This window comes from Centroberyx affinis, unplaced genomic scaffold (genome assembly GCF_046629955.1).
Source record: "Centroberyx affinis isolate AG114_WGS23_722 - 3 ecotype Tasmania unplaced genomic scaffold, CSIRO-AGI_Caff_v1 ptg000687l_1, whole genome shotgun sequence".
NCBI classification, from domain to species: Eukaryota; Metazoa; Chordata; class Actinopteri; order Beryciformes; family Berycidae; genus Centroberyx; species Centroberyx affinis.
This window is the reverse complement of record NW_027279308.1, coordinates 36,704-57,383: the sequence shown is the minus strand read 5'-3', so window position 1 is coordinate 57,383 and position 20,680 is coordinate 36,704. Positions and strand designations below refer to the sequence as shown.

Sequence of the window (20,680 nt, the reverse complement as noted above, 5' to 3'; positions counted from 1 at the left end):
TTCCAATAGGTCAAATCCACAACACTGAATTATTTGGTTGGGGTAGTTACTTGATATCGGTAACAGTAACTGTGTTCCTGGAACACAGTGTCACAGATTAGCAGGGAAAAGCCCTGAACCAGTAGAGATCAACCAGCTTTCATTCCTTGTTAAAACTCTTGAAGTGCTCTAAGATGTCAACTGACATTCCTTCACACCAGCTAAGCAGAAAATGGACTGGGCTTAGCTGTGCCTTGGTATTTTACTTAAATGTGAAGAAGTCCAGAGGCTCACTGTGTTTACTAGCCTCTAAGATCACACATGGCTCTGTGTAAGTCAAGCAAGCGGTGCTCTATGGATGTTAGCTGTCTTGATTCAGCAACAAATAGGTTGACAACTGCTGTTTTAGAGCATTAAGATCAATTTGACCCTGATGTGGGGAAGGTTTGGTCATTTTCCCACTAATGATGATAAGGATTTAGGGCAGGAGGAAACTGATTCGAGGAAGGCATTTGAAGGAGACTTTATCACATTCTTTATACTCACGCTTTTGTTTTCAAAAGCATCTTAACACTTATCATCAAATCGCAATGTCATCTATTACATTCAGCCATAGATGGGACAAAGTGCTGGATCCTTTAGTTCCTGGTTTAGTCCCGCCTCTCGGTGTGAATGCAGCTCTAGCAGGGCCTCTCAGAGGTGTCCGTCAAGTTGTTAGTGGGCATGTCCTGAGAGCTGGCATTCGCTGTTGAGGAGAGGACTTCCTCAAAGCTTCCTCCAGGCCCCGGCCCCCCCACTTTGGTCTGGTATAGGATAAGACACACAAAGCACAGTAAAAATAAGATGTGCTGTCATCACAGAAACAGTAAAGACTTCATACTCTCTCCCTCTGTCTCCTTTACCCTTGGTTTGTGTTGTCTCAAGCAATGTTTCGCTCTTTCTTTTTCCATTGTGCTCTCTTTTTCTCTCTTACATGCTTGTTGCACCATTGTACTGTCCACCCCAAAGACAAATTGTACTGCAGACTAGGTTCAGGATGACAGCATTTTACAAAGGCTATCACTGCAAGATTATTGCAGGATATATAATAATAATAATTATAATAATGTGATACTTTATTGATCCACATATTGTTGCTGTCAGGTGAAAACCTTGTATCTCTCTTAAATGTCTCTCAAATGTCATTTCAGGAACACAGACTGACCACAATGCATTTTAAGATTGACCACAATGCATTTTTTGAGTTTATCCAGTGGTTTTTAAAGGGTTTCATAAACCCAAGGGGTTGTAGAAATTCCAGTCGATGTTAAAAAATGAAAATCACCAAAATTGGCGTTCCAAGCTTTTCACACGACAACAGCAATATGGGAATTCTCTTTCCGCTTCTCCCCCTTCCAGGGGGGTCAGATGATAGGGATTCAGTGTCTTGCTCAAGGACACTTCAGCAGGGTGGATGCTTGCTGACACAAGACTAGCTGACACAGGACCTGAACCTGGGTCCTCCAGTTAAAGGATGTGTTTTGTGGCTACCACTGTAATACTAATGCAGGATAGCAGCAGGATGGGGGCCTGGCTAAGACTGTATCAGTGTGACAGTGTGGGATCTCCCCTAGCAGGATCAATGTGAATATAAATAGCCAGTAGGCAGTAAGACGGTAGGTCAGAGTGTAAGCCACCAATCAGACTGAGCTAATGGTGTTTTGTTCTCTCTGCTCCACTGACCTGCTATGATGCCCAGAGGCAGCAATCTAACCAGTGTCTCCATCTATGGATCATTTTAGGTCCTCATCCATTTACTCAAAGTTGCAGTCAACTCTATGGTGTCAATACAGGTATTCATACAGTTAATGTGGGTTGAAAATTTTCAGTACTTGTTAAACTATTTCATACTGTAACACAGAAAATGTGCCGTTTCCAACACTTACTATTTACAGGGCATGTGTGCATGTTTTTCTTGAAACATTGAGAGGAAAAAGGAATTAATGTTGTCAAATTATACTGTATACTAAAATATTTTTTCACGTCTTGACACTGGATGACACTGTATTGGACACACATACACACACACACACACACACTTATTACCTTGATACTGGTCACTGTATTCTCAACCTTCTCCTCAAAAGACTTGAAGCTGGGAGAGTTTCTAGAAAGCAAGAAAGAAAGAAAAAGAAATGGAGGAAGGAAAGTGGGAAGAGAATAATTGATAAGGAAGGGAGAAAGGAAGTGAGTATAGGAAAAGGGAAGTGAGATAGGGGATGATGAAGGAAGGGAGAGAGGAGAAATAATTGAAGAAATGTGTAAATAAACAAATAAAAAGGGAGAGAAAATATACATTTTACTATTCATAGGACTGGGGTTTGATTTTGGTGAAATCTGCTAAATAACAGATAGATTATCCAGACATCAATGAGAAAATCAAGTTGCCGAAAGTTGACTTTTTGGAGGTGCTGCACATTAAATGTGTTTAAAGGTACATTATGGTTTACTAGTACATTTTAGACTAATTTCATGTGCAAATTCCACTGTGACTTTATTGAAATCTCAATGCTAAAAATGACAAAACACTTTCTGGAACCATGATATGGGTGAAACCCCTGTCATGTTGTGTGCTGTCTGTTCAAAGTGAGTGAATTTACATGTATTGTATTCTGAATTTTGTGTCAATAATGACAAAAAAGACATCTTAAGAAGATTGGAAAAAGCACAGAAAAGCAAGGAAGCACAGATACATGGACACAGACATATCTTATTCACTCACTATCACACACACATACACACAGGCAAACACACCGGTTACCTCATGGTGGGCATGCTCATGGAGTGTCGGATAGAGTAGCTGTCCCCAGAGAGCGTGGTGAGAGAGGAGTTAATGATTAGCACAGGTTACACACATGCCACAGATACCACACAGAAAGCAACAACTTGACACAGAGTTAGCTACAGAGAAAGCATTGTTTTTTTTTAGTTCTGTCCTTTTGATACTGTACATATCCAGAGGAGAAACAGGCCAGAGTTACGCCCAGGGCCACTGATAGTGGCAGGCATGGAGAGAGGGGACTAAATGTGAAACTCTGATCATACTTAAGTGAAAAACTCAATCTCACTCTATATCAGCTCAGCTTTAGGACTGTGATGGAACCATGTTTTTTACAATCACAAACAACTACAGCTACAACGGATCTATGAAGATAGACCATGCTGCGTTTCTCACAGGATTCTTTGACATTATTTTTGTGTTGGTATAAGACCTAGTGCAAAACTAAGACCTGACTTGGGTACTGCAGGCCAACATGGCTGCAGTATTTATTCAATCAGAATCAGCTGACTGGTGCATTCCATACTGTACCATCCAGTTAGAGCTATCAGATGATCTGACAGGATCTCTATTGAGTTAGACTTCCTGCATGTTAGCGCTGGACGCATTTATTCCAACAGACAGTGTTTGCAAAAGGGTGACTACATTTGCAGCCAAACCATTTGGTACTCCTGTAACTTCTTATATCATAGACTAAGAGCACATTTCTGTGGAAGCTATGGTTTTGGAGTGTAACAGCACTCCTCATGTGTTGGAAGCTTTGCGGTACCTAACCCATGTATTTGAAGTGTAACTTGGCTGAAATTCAATGTGCAATGCAATATTTTGACTGGGTTTTCCATAGTAGCACAGCAATAATCCTTATAGTCTGCTTTCTTATTGCACCTTCCAGTCTGACTGCCGCCTAACACTCCACATGTAGGAGCAAGTGATATAACACAGTCATCTAGGTGGTTCTTACCCTATGGAGTTGGACCTTGGGGAGCATGGAGGGAGATGGAAAACATTTTAAGAAATAAGCTTAGGCCTAGACAGCTTCACAGTCACACCCTTAAGGCAATGTTTCACTTTGGTAGAACATTTACATTTTTAGTGCTAAAAAGTCGCTATGAGTTCATGAAGAGTCGACACTTGATATTAACTGACATGATAATATCTATACTGGTGTTAAGACTTTCTCATTCTAGATAACCATAAGCAAGCAACATCACTTAAACTTCAACATAGATTACAAAAATCATATATAATCAAAATCTTTACATTAATTCCCATATATGTGATAGAGGAGTAACATCTTTGACTACAATTTCAATTTGGAGGCAAGTGTACAATATCACTATGGACAACTGGGTAACAAATATTAGTAGTTGACTGTTCCTTAACTCATATGGATGTACACATACTAACAAAATGAAAATGTTCTACTAAAGTTAAACATTGCAAAAGACCAAAAACACAATCCTGTCCACACACAGACACATTATAAAAAACCCAAACCAATTTACCAACTGAGTCAGTGGTTACCAGACATTACATAGACAAACCAACTGCCTGTTAGGCTTCAGAGCTGAGAATAAAGGGTTAGTTGTTAGTTGAAAGAGAGCAAAACATAGAATTAACAGTGGATGCAGAGACACTCTATCCAAAGGCTAGATTTAACCTAGAGTGGAAAATCTGATTTTTCACTCTATGGAAACTAGATCTGATATTTTCATGGCTGATTTGATGTGTGAAAAATAGTAGATGTGGGGTATGCAGGGTTAAAAGTCAGCTTTTCTCGTCATGTGTCAGTTGGGTCCTATGGTATGTTGCATAATATAGGGAGCTTAGCATGGCTGAATCAGTGAGTGTAATAACACGTATACAGTACTGGGGATAGCTCATATCCTCATTAAGGTGCTAATCAGGATAACCTGTGTATATATATTTTGAGATAGGGTGGATACATGTATCCCAGCTAAATTTCCCAGCTATTTGTTTGGCTTTCATATAATGCAGATCACAGCTTGTTTGGTGTAAACAGGATATTGCATTTACATGTGCCACCATAAAAACAAAATACTAGACTATGAACAAGATATTGGTGTACTGTACATGTGAAGACGCTCAGTGATACGCTATACAACCATGAATACATGACTTTCTATATTTTTCAATAAAAGAGGATTATGTGACCTGTTAGCACTCTTTGGGAATTACACATACAAAAGAAAATCATTTTGGGAATTGTGTCAAATATTTAAACGGCTTCAGGTTTTACACAAAATGATATGTAAGAGCAAACTTTGACACACGCCATATCCACAGCAGAAAAAAAGCATAAACATGCATGTGTGAATACAGCACACAAAGTTGTGCACGCAGAGGCATGCACGCACACACGCGCGCACGCGCACACACACACACACACACACACACACACACACACACAATAAGCCATAAACCACAGGAACATACCTCCGAGGGTACAGTAACTCTAGACCAAACATGCTGGAATATATGAAAAATAATGCATTGTTTCTCTTCTGCTATCCATATTCCAAAAACATAATATAATGTAGCAAGAACACACATAAGGTTACATAGGCCCACATTCTCTCTCTCTCTCCCTCTGTCATTCTCTCTCTATCAGGCACAAATGCAAACACAGTCTCTCTCTCTCTCTCTCTCTGTGAGTCTCACACACAGAGCAACACACACACAAATGCTCTTTCTTCTTGTCTCACACAGAACACAAACAGACACACACACACTTTCTCTGCTCACCTAAACAAAAGACACAGACATACAAACACTCTCTATTCTCTGAGAGCAAGCGAGAGCAAGCGAGAGCGAGAGAGAGAGAGAGAGAGAGAGCGAGAGAGTGAGAGAGGTAGAGAGAGAGGGAGAGAGAGATAGAGAGAGAGAGGGAGAGAGGGAGACAGAGAGAGAGACTCCTAGCCTTCATCCAGCCCTCTAGCTCCCAGAGAAAGCAGCTTACTGTGGGCTTACATAATCTCGGCTTCCCCTTAACTGACTAGAGCAACAGTCAAAACTCTACATGTGAGACAGAGATGAAGAGCACGTGTGTATTAGTGTGTGTTTGTGTGGGAGCAAGACAGTGTGTATGTGAGAGCAAGAAAGAGAGAGAGGGAGAGTGTGTGAGAGACAGACGTGAGGGGTTTGTCTGGAAAGTCAGGCCTCACAGACTTTGGGTGAATGTGGAAATGCATCAGCGGCGGCCCAGTGGGATGGGTTATGTCACTGCAAATGGGTTTATGATGGAAGTTAGGCACTGGACCGCTGCAGACACACTTCCAAGCTCACCTGGCGTTTTCAGAGACACTGGGATTCAAGCCACAGGGAAACAGAGGAAGATGCAGAGATTCAAAAAACACGTAGTAGGTAGTATGTGAGTGAAAATACAATTGATGAGGGTGAAAGAGTTCAAAAGGTGCTTTAAGTGATATTTAAATTTGGTTGAGCATTTTCCCTTATTGGCACACACACACTCCTCTAGAAAAGTTCAGGAGCAGTCGATCTCCAACATTAGCTGCCCTGGAAATTCACTGTTACCACCGGCACACAGGCTTTTCTCCCGCTCTGTATCGGTTATTGCAAATTTTGCAACCAAATTTAGTAGGTGATTGTATCTATAGTATTCGCATGACATCATATCAATATCGCTGTGGCCATTTTGTGACATTAGTAATAGCCAGGTGACAGCATGACAGGTAGAGACAGTGTTGTTAACAAACCTTTGTTTTGCCAAAATTAGTATAGCCTGTTGTTGTGCCTGTTGTTGTTTTGCCACTACACAAGGAAGTTATCAAGGGGGAAATGTGCATAATAAATGGGAAGTAGACTAATGTTCAGCTTTACAACTTGTAGAATCAATGAATGTTTGTCGTTTGAGATAAATGAGATTACAAATAAGTGTGATCTCTATTCATTGTGAGGCATCTAGGTGGGTTACTTTCAGTAGGCTACTTTCATTCTTTGTAATCCTGTGAAAACTTTTTAAAATGTTGGCGTTTATGGGTTGATTTCCAAGCTCTGGCTTTTCAAATGGTAAAACAACATTTCACAGGATTACAAAGGATGAAATTACACCAATCTTTTCTTCATATCTCTGCTTTGATAAATTCTCTAAATTAGGCATAACTACTTAGTATATCTTCATTTGACGATCTCAGCTGCAGTGCTACCAAAGTGTTGTTACTGTCACGCATGTCAACAATATTTTTGTTTTTTGTAAATATGACGGATATTAGCTCCTGTGGAGGTGTGTATGTGCTGATAAATGAAAATGTTCTACAAAGTGGGGTATCCCTTTAAGCCTGTAGTGATGTGAGTGACACAGCGTTGGGGCAGAGGGGGCTCATTTTACAAGATGTGACATCATACCTCATGTCTCCGAACTTCCTGGTGATGGCGGTGCCCAGGGTGCTAAAGGCTGCTGAGGTTTTCTGTCCTGCGGTGGACAGCGTCTCTGATGTCTTCTTATAGCTGACACACACACACACACACACACACGCACACACAAAACAGGAGAAGGTGCTGTCAGAATATGTAACAGCCACTTAACTAATCGGTAATGCCCAGTCCATTTGGTCTCTCAGCCAATCATTTTTCAACCTGATCACTCTACCCTCTTAGCCAATCACACATCAGCATTACCCGATCTCTCTGCCCTGTGGTCACACTGGTTCATTATACATGGTGGCAGTGACTATGTATGTGTGTGTGTGTGTGTGTGTGTGTAACCTGATCGTCAAGTTAAAGTGTAACTGGATAACCAGGGAGGCCTTAGAGACGATCCCCTTGCTCCTCTCTGCCACTCTCTTTCTCTTTTTCTTTCTCTCTCTCTCTTTGGGTAAGAGCTCAGAACTGACCATCTAATGAAGAAACTAGCTTTTGTTTCCTATATCAATTCTACAAACAAATCCTATCTGGGTTTGGAGGAACATTACAGCAGTAATGTTCAGCAGAATAATTATGCGTTTTTAAAGATTATTGTCTGACTGCACCGCATACAGGTGGAGCAACAGGAGATGTAAGGAGGGAATGACATGCAACAACACCTGTGAGTAGGACTTGACCTCACAACATTGCAAGCACATGCCATCCTCCCCAGCCCAGTGAGCCACCAAAGCCTGTATTTTTGTGTAGATTTATTTATAGATTTTTATTTGGCTTCATGATTATCTGAGTCAGATAAAATCATTTCATTTCTTTTTCTTTCATAGCTTTATTTTATTAACATTTATCACTATTGAGTCTTTTAGAAGTTTTGAGTTTTTATGTGAATCTTCTTTTACAAATGTGCTTAATAGCTTTTGAATTTATCAGTAAAAAGAGTGAGAGAATTATTTGCAAAATACACCGTTCAGTTTGGTTTGCAAATGAAACTGCCTCTAATGTTAAAGCGTTCTCCTAGGTGCACTGACAGACGAATGGCACTCAAGATGATAATAAATGAGGTTTTAAAAGTTGATCATTTCCAAGGAAAAGACTGAAAAGGATATGTACACCTAATTGTGCGGTGAGGGCAGTAACAGCCCGCGGCGCTGTGTAGCTGCTTTATGTGTTTTTAATCAGGTTTATGACGTCTGTTACAGTGTGCACAACAAAGATAACAAATCACACACACACTGTGCTGCTGGGTGCAGAGGATTATGTCTTTTTAATTGGGTTTCTGATATCTGTGTGTACGACAGATACTTGGTTTGAAGTATGGTTTTATTCTGCGTCAGCTATGAAGATCATAACTACCTACTCTGTGTGTGTGTGTGTGTCTGTGTGTATGTGTGTGTGTGTTAAGGATAGATGTCTCCCTAGATGGCTCTCCGATTATGGTTTGAGGCTGTGTATGTGTGTGTGAGCATGTATGCATACACTCTTGTAAAGGCCATCTCTGTTGACAGCAAACAAACACAAAAACCATCCTGTCAGGTGCTGCTGCTATTTACTACCCCCCCCCCCACACACACACACACACACACGCCCTTGCACTCATTCTTTCTCTTTTATCTTTACCTCAGTTAAACTTGCAAACACTCATTCTTTCTCTTTCTAGTTGTCTCTTCCTCACTCACTCACACACAGACATAGATATACACCTACTCCCTCTGTCTTTCTATCTCTCTATCTCTCTCTCTCTCTCTCTCTCTCTCACACACACACACACACACAGAGCTTAACTTACGCAGTGGAGGTCTGCATGTCATGCCAGCCTCTGGAGAAGTTGTTTTTGAACTCGCTCATTGGAGTGATGCCCAGTTTGTGTTTGAGGTCTGAGTGCTGCTTCTCTTTAGAGAACAGCACCTGCCTCAATGTATTGATCTCCTCTTCCAGCTGGAGAGACATGGAAAGACAAACAGCTACTTAACACCCGGGCACCCGTCCCTTTACAGACTCTGTACTATCAACAGTTCATATTTCTTTACAATATGGCTATATTTCTTACATTATTTTGTATCAGTGATAATTCTTCTATCACCAATCTGGATGACTAAACCAATGGGTAAAGTAATTATTATTAACATTATGTGATGAGTGTAGTACGTAATGCAAGGACAATATTTATGACACAGATTATATAAGTTAATCATGTTAATTTGGTGATAAGAACTGTAATCAAATATAGGGTGTGTGAGCATTTATAGCAGTACCATGACACTCATAACCTTGCCATATACTGTAGTCCAGGTCTACTGCAGGTAAGGTGAAGACAGCAGTGAAATGAAATTTGTCATTAACAGTGCAGAGGCTTTGGCAACCATGGATCCAACCCTGGGGCCAGATTTATTTTAGCTGTTGTTTTTACTCAAACACCAAAGAAGTTGAACAGAACCAAAACACACCATGTGTAAACTCCATAAGATGTCTAGTGCACTAGACCAGTGATTCTCAACCTTTTTCATATCACATGTAGTACACATTTGATGAGGTTTTGTCTCTCGCACCCAAATCTGAGAATATTTTTATTGTCAGATATGATTTTGTCCAGAATTCCATGACTATCTGTATTGTAGGTGGAGAGATAACAGTGAAACTATGATCAAAGAAGTTTAACGATTCTTCAATTTGCTGGGGACCCCCTGGAACCCCCTCAAGGATCCCTGGTGGTCCCCGGACCCCATGTTGAGAACCACTGCACTAGACCCAGGTCAGTTTATTACATCCTCCTAACTTAATTTGACTTTGTAATAGTTGTTCTATGGGGTAACTGAGCTTTACTAGACAACAGGTGACCTGCCCTCTCTTTTTTATTTCATATTTTAAACTCCTACTGGACATACTGATGAATTTCAGTCCTGGGGGGGGGGGGGGGGGGGGGGATTGGCAGTCCACTAAACTGAATCTTTTGTTCTTCTTTACTGAGAAAGTAAGAAGACTGAGAGAGCTGCAGAGTAGGGAAGGCACAAGAGAGAAGGCTGCATTTGGTAGATGTGGTACCAAAGGCAGGTGGCATCAGCACAACAGCAATTCTGGAAACATGAATTTCAGCTCTTAAAGCTGTTTCTTGTCATGGTACGTTGTTGGAAAAGCATAGCTTGAGTAAAAGAGATGACTTGGGAGACAATTAGCCTGTCATTGACGCGTCACCCAGGACGCATTACCTGCGTGTGTGTGTGTGTGTGTGTGTGTGTGTGTGTGTGTGTGTGTGTGTGTATGTCTGTGTATGTACTTTAGCCAGTTCTTGCTGAATCTCCTCTCTCTCCTCTTCTGTCAACATGGAGTTGTTCAGGTTGACTTCTGACTCCAAGTCCTCATCAGCCTCTCTGAATGGCTCTGAGGCCAGAAGACCTGCATGAAACAAACACACATATAAGATATAATGTAAGATAAGTATGTGTGACGTGTGCAATAGTGAAGAGTAAAGAGTGAGACAGAGATAGAGAAGGAAGGAAGGAAAAAAGATAGAGATCTGTAGATGCAATATCTCCTTCCGCTGCTGTACTGATGAGTGTTGGGCATCACACAGGTTTTTACAATTTGATGAAAACAAATCAGAAATAGTACTATCTGGCCCCAATCATACCATTAACTTCATTCAAAATGAACTTGGCATCAAATACAAAGCCAGCTGCCAGAAACCTAACCATCTTTGATGCTTATTTTACCTGTGAAGTTCAGGTAAAGAGAGTTGTGCAGTTCTATTTTGTTCAGGTAAGAACCATCTCTAAAATTAGCAGTTTTCATCATTCAGCAATATGGAGAAATTCTTTCACACTTTTTTTTCCTCTCACCCCTAGACTACTGCAACTCTCCTGCCGAAATCAAAATCTGCCACTGATAAAGTGTCCTCCTCTAATATTCTAATTCATTTGTCTTATAAAAATCTTTTGCATCATCTTCATCTAAAGCAGGACAGTATATAAACCCCAAACCTCTGGATCTGGTCCTGGAACCAAACTCCATGTCCAATCAATCAATCGTTTTTCCTACTGGCTATAGTGACCACACACTCCACCAGTGTCTCCCCTACAAGAATAAGCAGAATGTGCGACCCCACCTTAAAGACTTTCATTTCTATTAGTTTCAATGGATCGTTTTGCTGTCATATATTTTAAATGCCATGTCAGAGACCTTTCCTCTACATCATTAAAAAACAATTCTGGGGGAAACACTGCTGTCCTCTCCTGTTTTTTCCTTCTTGTTTAGCTCCCAGTATTTCCAGACAGTGTGTCTGTCTGTCTCCATGTTTCTTTGAGTGTTTGGCTGTCTGTCTCTGTGTTGTTCTGCATATCTGTCTGTCTGTCTGTCTGTGTCTCTGTCTGATTCTGTCTCTGTCTGACAGTTATGTAATCGGCTGCAGGCTGTAAAGCTGTAATCTGGATTAACCGACCTGGATTATCTAGCCTTAACTCTGCTGACTGACACTAGAGACTGACACTCAGTGCGCGCACGCACACACACACACACACACACACACACACACACACACAAAATGAATTTCAAGTTCCAATATTGGATTTGAGTGGTTTAGTATATGAATAAATCAGGGGCTTTTGAACTTTTTAAGTCTCAAACCCAAATTAAAGGAATTTAGTCTTGCCTTGGGACCTATTCTCAGTAAAAACCTATGCTTGTCATGTGGGGAGGAAGCTTGTTATTCAAAGTTTAAGAATCACTGGTATAAAGACTCAGACCCCATCTAAATTTATCACATCCAAATAGAAATTCTTCAGAAACTCTGCAGTTAGGTTTTAGTTATAAAATGGACACCGTCTCTCTCTGTCTCTCACTCCACACCTTATTATACTTCACTTAAACACAGTATTATACTTCTAGAAAAGGCATTGTTTCATACACACAATTACACTGCCACACCCACACACACATGCACACACTTTAAATACAGATCCTGAAGTACAGCACTAGTTCCAGGGGAAATGTTTGGTTTCAATGTCTCTACTTCTTTTTTCAGGAGAAGCTGGTTTGTTCCTCTTTCATGAAAATCTACAGAGGAAGTTATGCCAGAACTTTTGATGCAACACATACGATACATACACCCATCACACACCGTTTTATAGAAGAGAAAGTGTGACACACACAGATTTTCAGACTTAGTCAGAAATGCATAATCACAGTCAGACTCTCTGGGTGAAAGAGTAAATGAGGAAATGTGTCTCTCTCATTGCACCATTCTGCCTCCTTGACTGGATTAGACCAAATGCCAACAAGCAGGAATTGATTGATGCATTGATTGATATTATTTATTTACCAATTTATACATGTGAATTCTCCACCCACAGACATCCCATACATAAAAATAATCATCATGAAGTATGACACACACAAAAATCATAATGGTTATTTCCAGGGATTCAAAAGCAGCTGCAGACAGGAGCTGTGACATCAAGTGGAAGCAAAGATCCAACACAACAGAAACAAACAGAACAGAAACAGAATGGCAATAAAATTGTATTTTCGTACTGAAGCTCCCTGTGTCTGTGTGATTAGTCTTTAATTGTTGCAGCATTTCCCACAGAAAGACTGTGTACCCACAACCCAACAACTGTGAACAGGTTATTATGTTGCTGTATTTGTTGTGGGCCTGTCTATTTTTTGCATTTAAAATTGTATTGGAAACACTGTTTTGAAAAGATTCCCGTACCTGTCCTGAGGTGTCCTCTCTCTTCATGTGGCAGCATTACAGAACAGAGGAGACGAGGATAGAGTGAGGTTAGTAAAGACAAATTATAACTACAGAGACCCCTCTACATTTCTTATCACTGGTGAAAACCTTGCAAGTCCAATTTTGGGACAGATGTTTCTTAGTGACTCTTGCAAAACACTGTTAGTAACAAAACAGTTACATGCTTTCAAAGTATTCCCATAAAAGGCTAATGGGCTGAGCAGCACATGCAGCGAACACAAATGCAGCCTACAGCGCTGCACTCACACAGAGAAAGCACAAGAACAAGGCAGGCCATTCTATAGTAGGGAGCTATTTCTGGCTACATTAGACAGGAGCAGAAAAATCACATTTTTAACCCCCTGTGGCTCAGATGGGAGGTTTTCATGGCCGTCTAAACAGGGAGAGAAATCAGAGTCAATATGTCTTCTTCCTTGTTCACAAAGCCATGAGAAGATCTGATGAGGGCCACAAAGAGTTGTAATGTAGATCTTCTGTGCCAGTGTAAATCCAGCCCAAGGTGAAGGAAGGCACTCACAACACTGACCGTTTCCTTAGTTCACTAAACACCCACAAAGCACTAGAATGCACACAAGAGATGGATGCACAACACAACCATAACCATCCTCACTGAACCAGACTATTCCATTATTAAGATGTGAAAAAATAAGTGCATAGACTTTTTTTCAAACTGCCAGTGCCTTTTTTTTTTTTTTTTTACATTAAAGTTAATGGAGACTTTGGAAAAAGTGTGTTTTTAAGGTGGAAGAAGTTCAGCTCTGTGGAGGAGCGCACATGATGTGGACTGATTTTTTGTGAGCCAATCAATAATAAGTAACAAGCAGCAGTGTGTATGCTGCCTCAGACAGTTTATTACAACAACAACCAGGATGAAACAGTAGAGAAGTCGGTGAGAGTTGTTACTCTAATCACAAAGACTCAGCAGGCTGGCTGTGTTGTGGGAGTTTCCGGTTAAGTGAGAGTTGTACCTAAGAACTGTTTGCTAATAGTGGCATTTATTGCAGTTGGTCGCTATGGAATCAAACTGCACGTTGTGCAACCCGCTTTTCATATTATCAGCACAAAATGTGGGTGAGGTGTTGCCCTCAAGTGACTTTCAGTTGTCAGTTTTTTTGGAACTTAGGTTGAGACACAAAATAGCATGTCAGGAAGATTAAAATATCGCCAAATTATTCAGAAAAAACAGCTGATAGCTTTTGACAGGAAAGTTATGTCAGCTATGTTATTAGACTTTATATTAAACTTAATAGCCAACATCATAGTTCATTGGGTAAATTTGGTTAGATGAGTTTTCAAAATAAAATGCATCGGCTTGGGTCCTGAAAACCTGTTTTGACAATGACTCTAGACTACTGCTCTCTACTCAAGCAGTGACTAGGAGGCTGATCTACATTTTCAGGTCATGTTACACAGCCAACATTTTGAAGCAATGTGGGCAGGCAACTTTGCCAAAAGCTTTGATTATTTTTATGATGCATTTGCTCCTTTTAACCCAGTATATTGTCCTCCATTGCATTACTCTATGTATTATTACCTTTGTAGTTTTCTATCCTATTATATCTGTTTCAAACCTGTAGGCTAACCTAACAGTCAAGGCCTGATTAAAATGAGGCCTCCAGCTTTACAGTTTAAAATGTAAATGAATGAAAGGGCAATTTCTAGTTGATCTAGTTGGCCTAGTTGATTGTCCAGGGGCTAGTCTAATTCTAGGACCAGTATGACCCAAAGCTACAGCAACATTTATCTTTGGTTGAACATTTACATTGTCAACAATAAGCTGCCTCAGGAATCTGTAACCACCACCAGCATTTACTTTTTCTTCCAGCTGTCAATATTAATAACTGGAACAAGTAAATTTACTTATTGACCCTGGTATGACACAGTATCAGTGTCCACCATACACCAACTTCTGATGGTGAAATCCATCACCTGGGTCTACTTTGTTGCGTTTGTATAAGCATTAGAATTTTGATTTTTAGACTATAATTTCAAAATTATAGTTAAATGAGTGGTGGAAGCTATGAGTTCCCAGAGAGCTCAACAATGATGGCTGACCATTCGTGGCCTGCTATAGAGGTATGTGGGCTAAAACGTGAAAATGTTCAACTGAAGTGAAAAGTCACCCTCTGCCTATTCTATGGGCTCTAGTCTATGTCCCTCGTCACCTGTAGCGTCCAGCTGCATGTCCCAAGTGGTGGCCATGACCCAGTCCTCAGAGAGACGCAGGGATGTCCGACCCTGCTCCTGCTCCTCAGCATGGGGGGAACTCATACTTCCATCCTGCCCTGTCGGTGAAGTTTTACCCCATTCTCCCCTATGCATGGCTGTTCTCTCTGTCAAGTCTTCCCCGTTTTGGAACATTTGGACCAAGTCTTCCCCATGTGAGCTCCTCTTAACCGATTCCTCACCAGAGGGGTAAGCTGTACCCCGATTCAAACCTGAGCAGCAAGGTAACAGTTGAATACATTTTCAATACTTGAGAGAGCACAATAAGCACTCAATTTATCTTATCTCACAAGCAATGTGCCCACTTTTGATGCTATTTTGGTCTGATTTTAGCTCTATGAAATTGGCCTTGAAATTCCAGTGGCCAGTTTTTGTTACAAAACACAGTACGAGTTGTTGAGTGAGTTTTGAAAGCCAGAAATCTCAGCATCTGGCAAAGTAATCATTCATATTGATCAACAACCTTATCAATCCCCATAAATACTGTATATTATGGTCCTATGGGGCAGTAAAAACCTTACAGTATTGCACCTTTAATCTGTGTCTGCAAAATTCGATTTGTATGTGATCAGATCTGTTACCTAATGCATCCTGTGTGTAAATTCAGGCTTTAAATCCTTAATGAGATAAATCAAGTGCCCCTCAAGGAGTATCAAACATATGAAGCTGTATTCAAATCTATTTTGGACCAGATTTTTTCATTTTTATTTTATTTAACCTTTATTTAACCAGGAAACTCATTAAGAACAAATTCTTATTTACAATGGCGACCTGGCAGACCAAACCTGATCCGTCTTCAGAGAGGGGAAGTCTCACCCACACCCTCCCCCTTTGTTGGGTTGGATTAAGCCACTCCTGACTGGGTTCAATTCACTTTCAATTCAATCACCTCAGGAAGCGGAATTGTTTTTCCCAACTTCAAATATATAACAAAATGGCCTGAGAACATTGCCATATCCAATTATAGACAATGAATGCCATAATTACCAGATGACAAAGAGTTTCTATTTACATTTGAAAGTGATTTGACCCCAGCCTTGCTCTCACCCACTCCCCTCGGTCCTCGGAGAGTTGAGTCTTCTTACCCTGCTCTCCCCCGTGCGTGGCTGTGTTAACCCATTCCTCTCCGGGACCCATGTTGCCCCAGTCCACCACCGCTTCACTCAGAACACTAGAGTACAACTCTGGTCCACAACAGCAAGGCAAGGCAGCAGGGTGAGAGAGACAAGAAAACTGGTTATACACACACACGCGCACACACACACACACACACACACACACGCAGGCACGCGCACACACCCGTCCTGAGGGATTTGGTGTTGCTCCAGTGTCCCTTCCAGTCCAGTCAGTGACCTGACAGCGAGGTCTGTCTCACTGGAGGAGTTAGTGGTGCAGCTTATCTGTAGCTGCACTGACACAGGAACAGGAAATCTGGCTTTTGACCCACTGTGGCACAGATCTGATCTTCTCAGACCTGTTCAAACAGGATGAACCTGATTCCACATGGTTTCTTTCTGTTTACATAGCCACGTGAACATCACATCTGTGCCACAAAGGGTTAAAAATTAGATCTTTTGTGCCTTTGTCTGACAAAGTTACCACTGCAAGAATGTCCAAGGTTATTCACAGCATTTTGAAGTTCCCCAATCTTTCGTACAAGAGCGTGGTCCAAGGCACTGAAACTGTCGGGTCACTAGTGAAATCTCAATGTTTACAGGAAGAAACAGACCTGTATAAGGCCAGTTTTGTTTCAATAATACAGCTGTCCTTCTGTTTCCAATGCGTGACCACTGCATTTAGTCTGGTAAACAGCTCTTTCAGAAAATAACTCACTGAGTAATTTAAATGTAAACATGGAGGTGAAGGGTGATATATTCAACGGCAGTATCTTGCAAGGTTCTCATTTACATTTAGTTCAAAGTTTGAACCTACTGCACCGTCTCTCAGACTCTGTCATTTTGTTTTCTTTGATTTGCAATGATTTTGAAGGGCTGCTGGTGTATTTCAATGGGCTATATTTACCTGCATGCAGCGAGCAAAACACCTCAGAAGCTGAATCCTCCTTTTAAGCAGCCAAAGGTACAACATGGTGACCAAATATTCATGTAAATTAAGATTCTGTCAAGAGAGATTAGAAGTTCCCTCGCTCTTAAAGTCCCTGGAAAATACCTACACGATTTCATCAAAGCAGATGCTTACATGACAAGTGAAGTCTGCAAGGCAAGCCGTGGAGCCTCTGTCTCTCACATCATAAAACATCAAGGGTAATACATTATACAAAATGATTCTTCTCATCTGATCTCATCTGATGTTTGCATATTACAACCATCAGAGGCAAATCCCCGTCTCTCCAACTGACTGACTTTCTGAAAGCCTTTTCCTTGTATAACACAGACTCTCATATAGTAGCACTCATTATCTGTTGCATTTCAGAAATTCCCTGGCTTTGTTTTATTGTCCCTTAACAAATATCTGGTAAACTTAATTTTACAAACATCAGGGATCAAGTCACTCTTTGTCTCCTCTCCCTTTCTTTCGTTCTTTCTTGTTGTTCTTTCTTTCTTCTCTCCTTTCTCTGTTTGTCTCCCCCTTCTCCTTCCTCAGTCTGTCTGGAGTGGAATACCTTTGGTCACAAGATTACCATTACTCCGGTTGGCCCGCTGGTCATGTGGCTATGCTAAATCAGAGGCCTAGGGTTGGTCATATGGCTGCAAAATCAATTGGAGCTAAACCAGAATCCAAATCGTCTGCAGCATGGCCAACAGCCACTGTAATGTAGCCAAGGATCCTTAAACCTTTTCAATCCAAGACTCAACTTTAATTCGTTATGGCAGCATGTACACAGGAATGGGAACAACAAAAAAAAGGTTTTTTAACCCATTGTGGCACAGTTCTATGGCCTTAACTTTTAAACCTTCACTAAAATTGATATGGCTACATCTTTACAAAAGCGTAAACTGCACACATTATAAAAATCTGGATTATAAACCTTCGGTAAGTTACTGGTACTACATATTTCCCATTTTAACTGCAAATAACCCTGAAATTGCACAGATAAAGATGAAGTTTTTACTCCATCAACCCCCATAAATGCCCATTTCCCAGTTCACTCATATATGGAGGCATTAATATCTGCGTTGCCATTACTAATAAAAGAAAATAGTAAGAAGTGATGACAGAAATGTCTGAAGTGCACTGATCATCAAGGGGCAGAAAATTCCCAACATTATGATCTCTTAATATGCCATTGTCTTCCAGGATAGTATCCAAAAACAGGGTACATTTACTTGATTAGCATGTGCAATGGAGTGCAATAAGGAAAAAAATAAATAAAAACTTTCGAAAATGTGGGTTCACAGAGAAAGTAAGTAAACCACTGATATACAGTACAAAAAATGCAAGCATAAGACAGAATCATATAATTTCCAAGACGAAAATGTGGGTTCACAGAGAAAGTAAATAAACCACTGATATACAGTACAAAAAAATGCAAGCATTAGACAGAATCATATAATTTCCAAGACTAAGCTTTAAAATAGACTTAATGTGATTGAAAAATGAAGTGGCACTAAAATGGGATCAAAATAATCTACTCAAGGGGTTGTCAAATTGTTTCCGCCGAGACCCTAAATGAGAAATTCAGGTTTCTTACCCTGGGACTCATTACACATACTAGTACTCTTGTCATGATGGGATGTAAACAAGGTGGGTTCTGTCTGTCACCCTGGGACCCAGCCTCACTAAAACATACTGCTAATATGGAAGACTGGAAGAGTGATATTTTTCTTGCAAGGACCCAACAGAAACGAGTCAGTGAACCACTTTAGGACCAATGTGGGTCCATTGTTTGAGAAACATGGACCTGCACTATGCTCAATTGCAAATATTCTATATCGTAGAACATGGTTTCTTAAACTATGGACTGGAACTCAAGATGGATCACAGACTTACTTCTGGTGGGTCCCCACATGACTAGACCAGTAGTGTTTTTTTAAAGATGTGACAGACTAAATTTCATTTGGGTCCAAAGCTGTGGGCAGAACATGATCCTACCATTGTCAGGTTTAGAGGTTCAATTCCCACTGTTTATCTTACTCATCGTATTTATCAAAAAACCTTGGAATAAAGCGTCCACCAAATGGCTGATTTTATGAGTAGAGTTGGCTAGAGTACATAGCCTCGTCCCTACTCAGTCAAGGGATGCGATCAGCACAAATCAAGAAGCTGGAAACTATGCATGGAAAAGCAGGGAATCATATCAATGTCTTGCCGGTGTCCAGCCCCCATGAATGCGGTCATGCAGTCTATTGCACTTAAACACTGCAATTCATGGGGGCTGGACACCAGACAAATCAGTGTCTGTATTAGAGATCAATGGAAAATGGGAGCTTCCTTGAAACTCTGGAAATAATTGAAAAGCCACATTGTTGATGTTTGGAAAATGGAGAACTAACAGCAATTACCTACAGACAACCTCTGGGCCAGGCAACAGTATCCAGCCACATGACTAAACTTGATCTGGAATTCCCATGTTGTCTTGAATAAACAGTAACACAACCCTAAAACACTGGACTGGCCGACTATGTGTCTGTATATTTCCCCTGAAGTTCCCCCTCTGGCTGTATATTTATTTTGCTTAACCTTTAACCAGGTAGTCCCACTGGAATTTTAAAAATGATATCAAGAGAGACCTGGCCAAGAAAGCAGCATCATAATAAACATCATGAATAGCAAGTTTGCAACAAGAAAGCAACATTACTACAAACTACACCACACACAATAATTTACACATGCTCAAATACTAGCTAAACAGACAGTCGTATCATTTGAGAGCTCAAGCTGCAGCAGTCCAATACCAGCAACAGAAACAAGTCTGTATTAAACGGTAATATATCGAGTTATCCTTCCAAAATTGCACCGTTAAGAACGTTTACATAAGGCTGATAAGAGAGTCAAGACTTTTTAGGAACACAACATCAGTATTCTTTGATTTCTGAGTTATAATATCCAACCCATCCCTCCTACAGCAAAATAGTGTCGTGCGCAGTGTACATTTAAGTTCAGCTCATTATCAGCAGACTGGCAAGTAATGCAATGATGCCAAAGCCCGATACGAACAAATATAAAGTCTCTTTGATGTTATTCGGCTCCGACTCACCTTGTTGTCTGGTTTCCATCAGTAACCGTCAGGTGAACTTCTCTCTGGGTACGGGAATTATTCTCCGAGGCGACGAGACGGTCGCACGCGCAGCACCGGGCGCGAGGTCAGTGTACTCAGTTTACTCGGCTGTCACGCGCTGGACCAGCTCGCAGGCGGAGCTTCGAGCACGAGCCAATGGGTTTACATTGCTTTAATTTGCTTAATTTGGTGACAGGGGGAGGCTCTATGAAATATTTCCCTATCTCTTTTAGCCGAGGGAAACTGGATTAATTGGGAATTGTAGGCAAGTTCATAAACGATATAACTCTTAAAGGAAGGCAATAACTTTATATAAATTCGTTTGGAGACA

The 20,680-nt window shown here is 40.8% G+C and overlaps 1 protein-coding gene across 7 annotated transcripts; it reads right to left on the bottom strand.

The window, feature by feature from the left end:
• Positions 1–644: 644 nt before the first annotated feature.
• Positions 645–20,457, bottom strand: tpd52l1 (tpd52 like 1). Of its 7 annotated transcripts, XM_071519323.1 has the most exons (11): positions 20,329–20,411; positions 16,256–16,354; positions 15,110–15,382; positions 12,903–12,923; positions 10,470–10,588; positions 8,985–9,133; positions 7,184–7,285; positions 3,759–3,773; positions 2,780–2,818; positions 2,065–2,125; positions 645–782 (listed from the first exon to the last, which is right to left on the bottom strand). In XM_071519323.1, exons 1-11 carry the CDS (start codon positions 20,345–20,347, stop codon positions 660–662), a joined length of 1,020 nt encoding a protein of 339 aa, XP_071375424.1. In that variant the 5' UTR covers positions 20,348–20,411; the 3' UTR covers positions 645–659. The 7 variants fall into 7 exon arrangements, with proteins under 7 accessions (XP_071375424.1, XP_071375425.1, XP_071375427.1 ...); XM_071519324.1 differs by lacking the exons at positions 3,759–3,773; positions 15,110–15,382; XM_071519326.1 differs by lacking the exons at positions 2,780–2,818; positions 3,759–3,773; positions 15,110–15,382.
• Between the last annotated feature and the right edge of the window lie 223 nt (positions 20,458–20,680).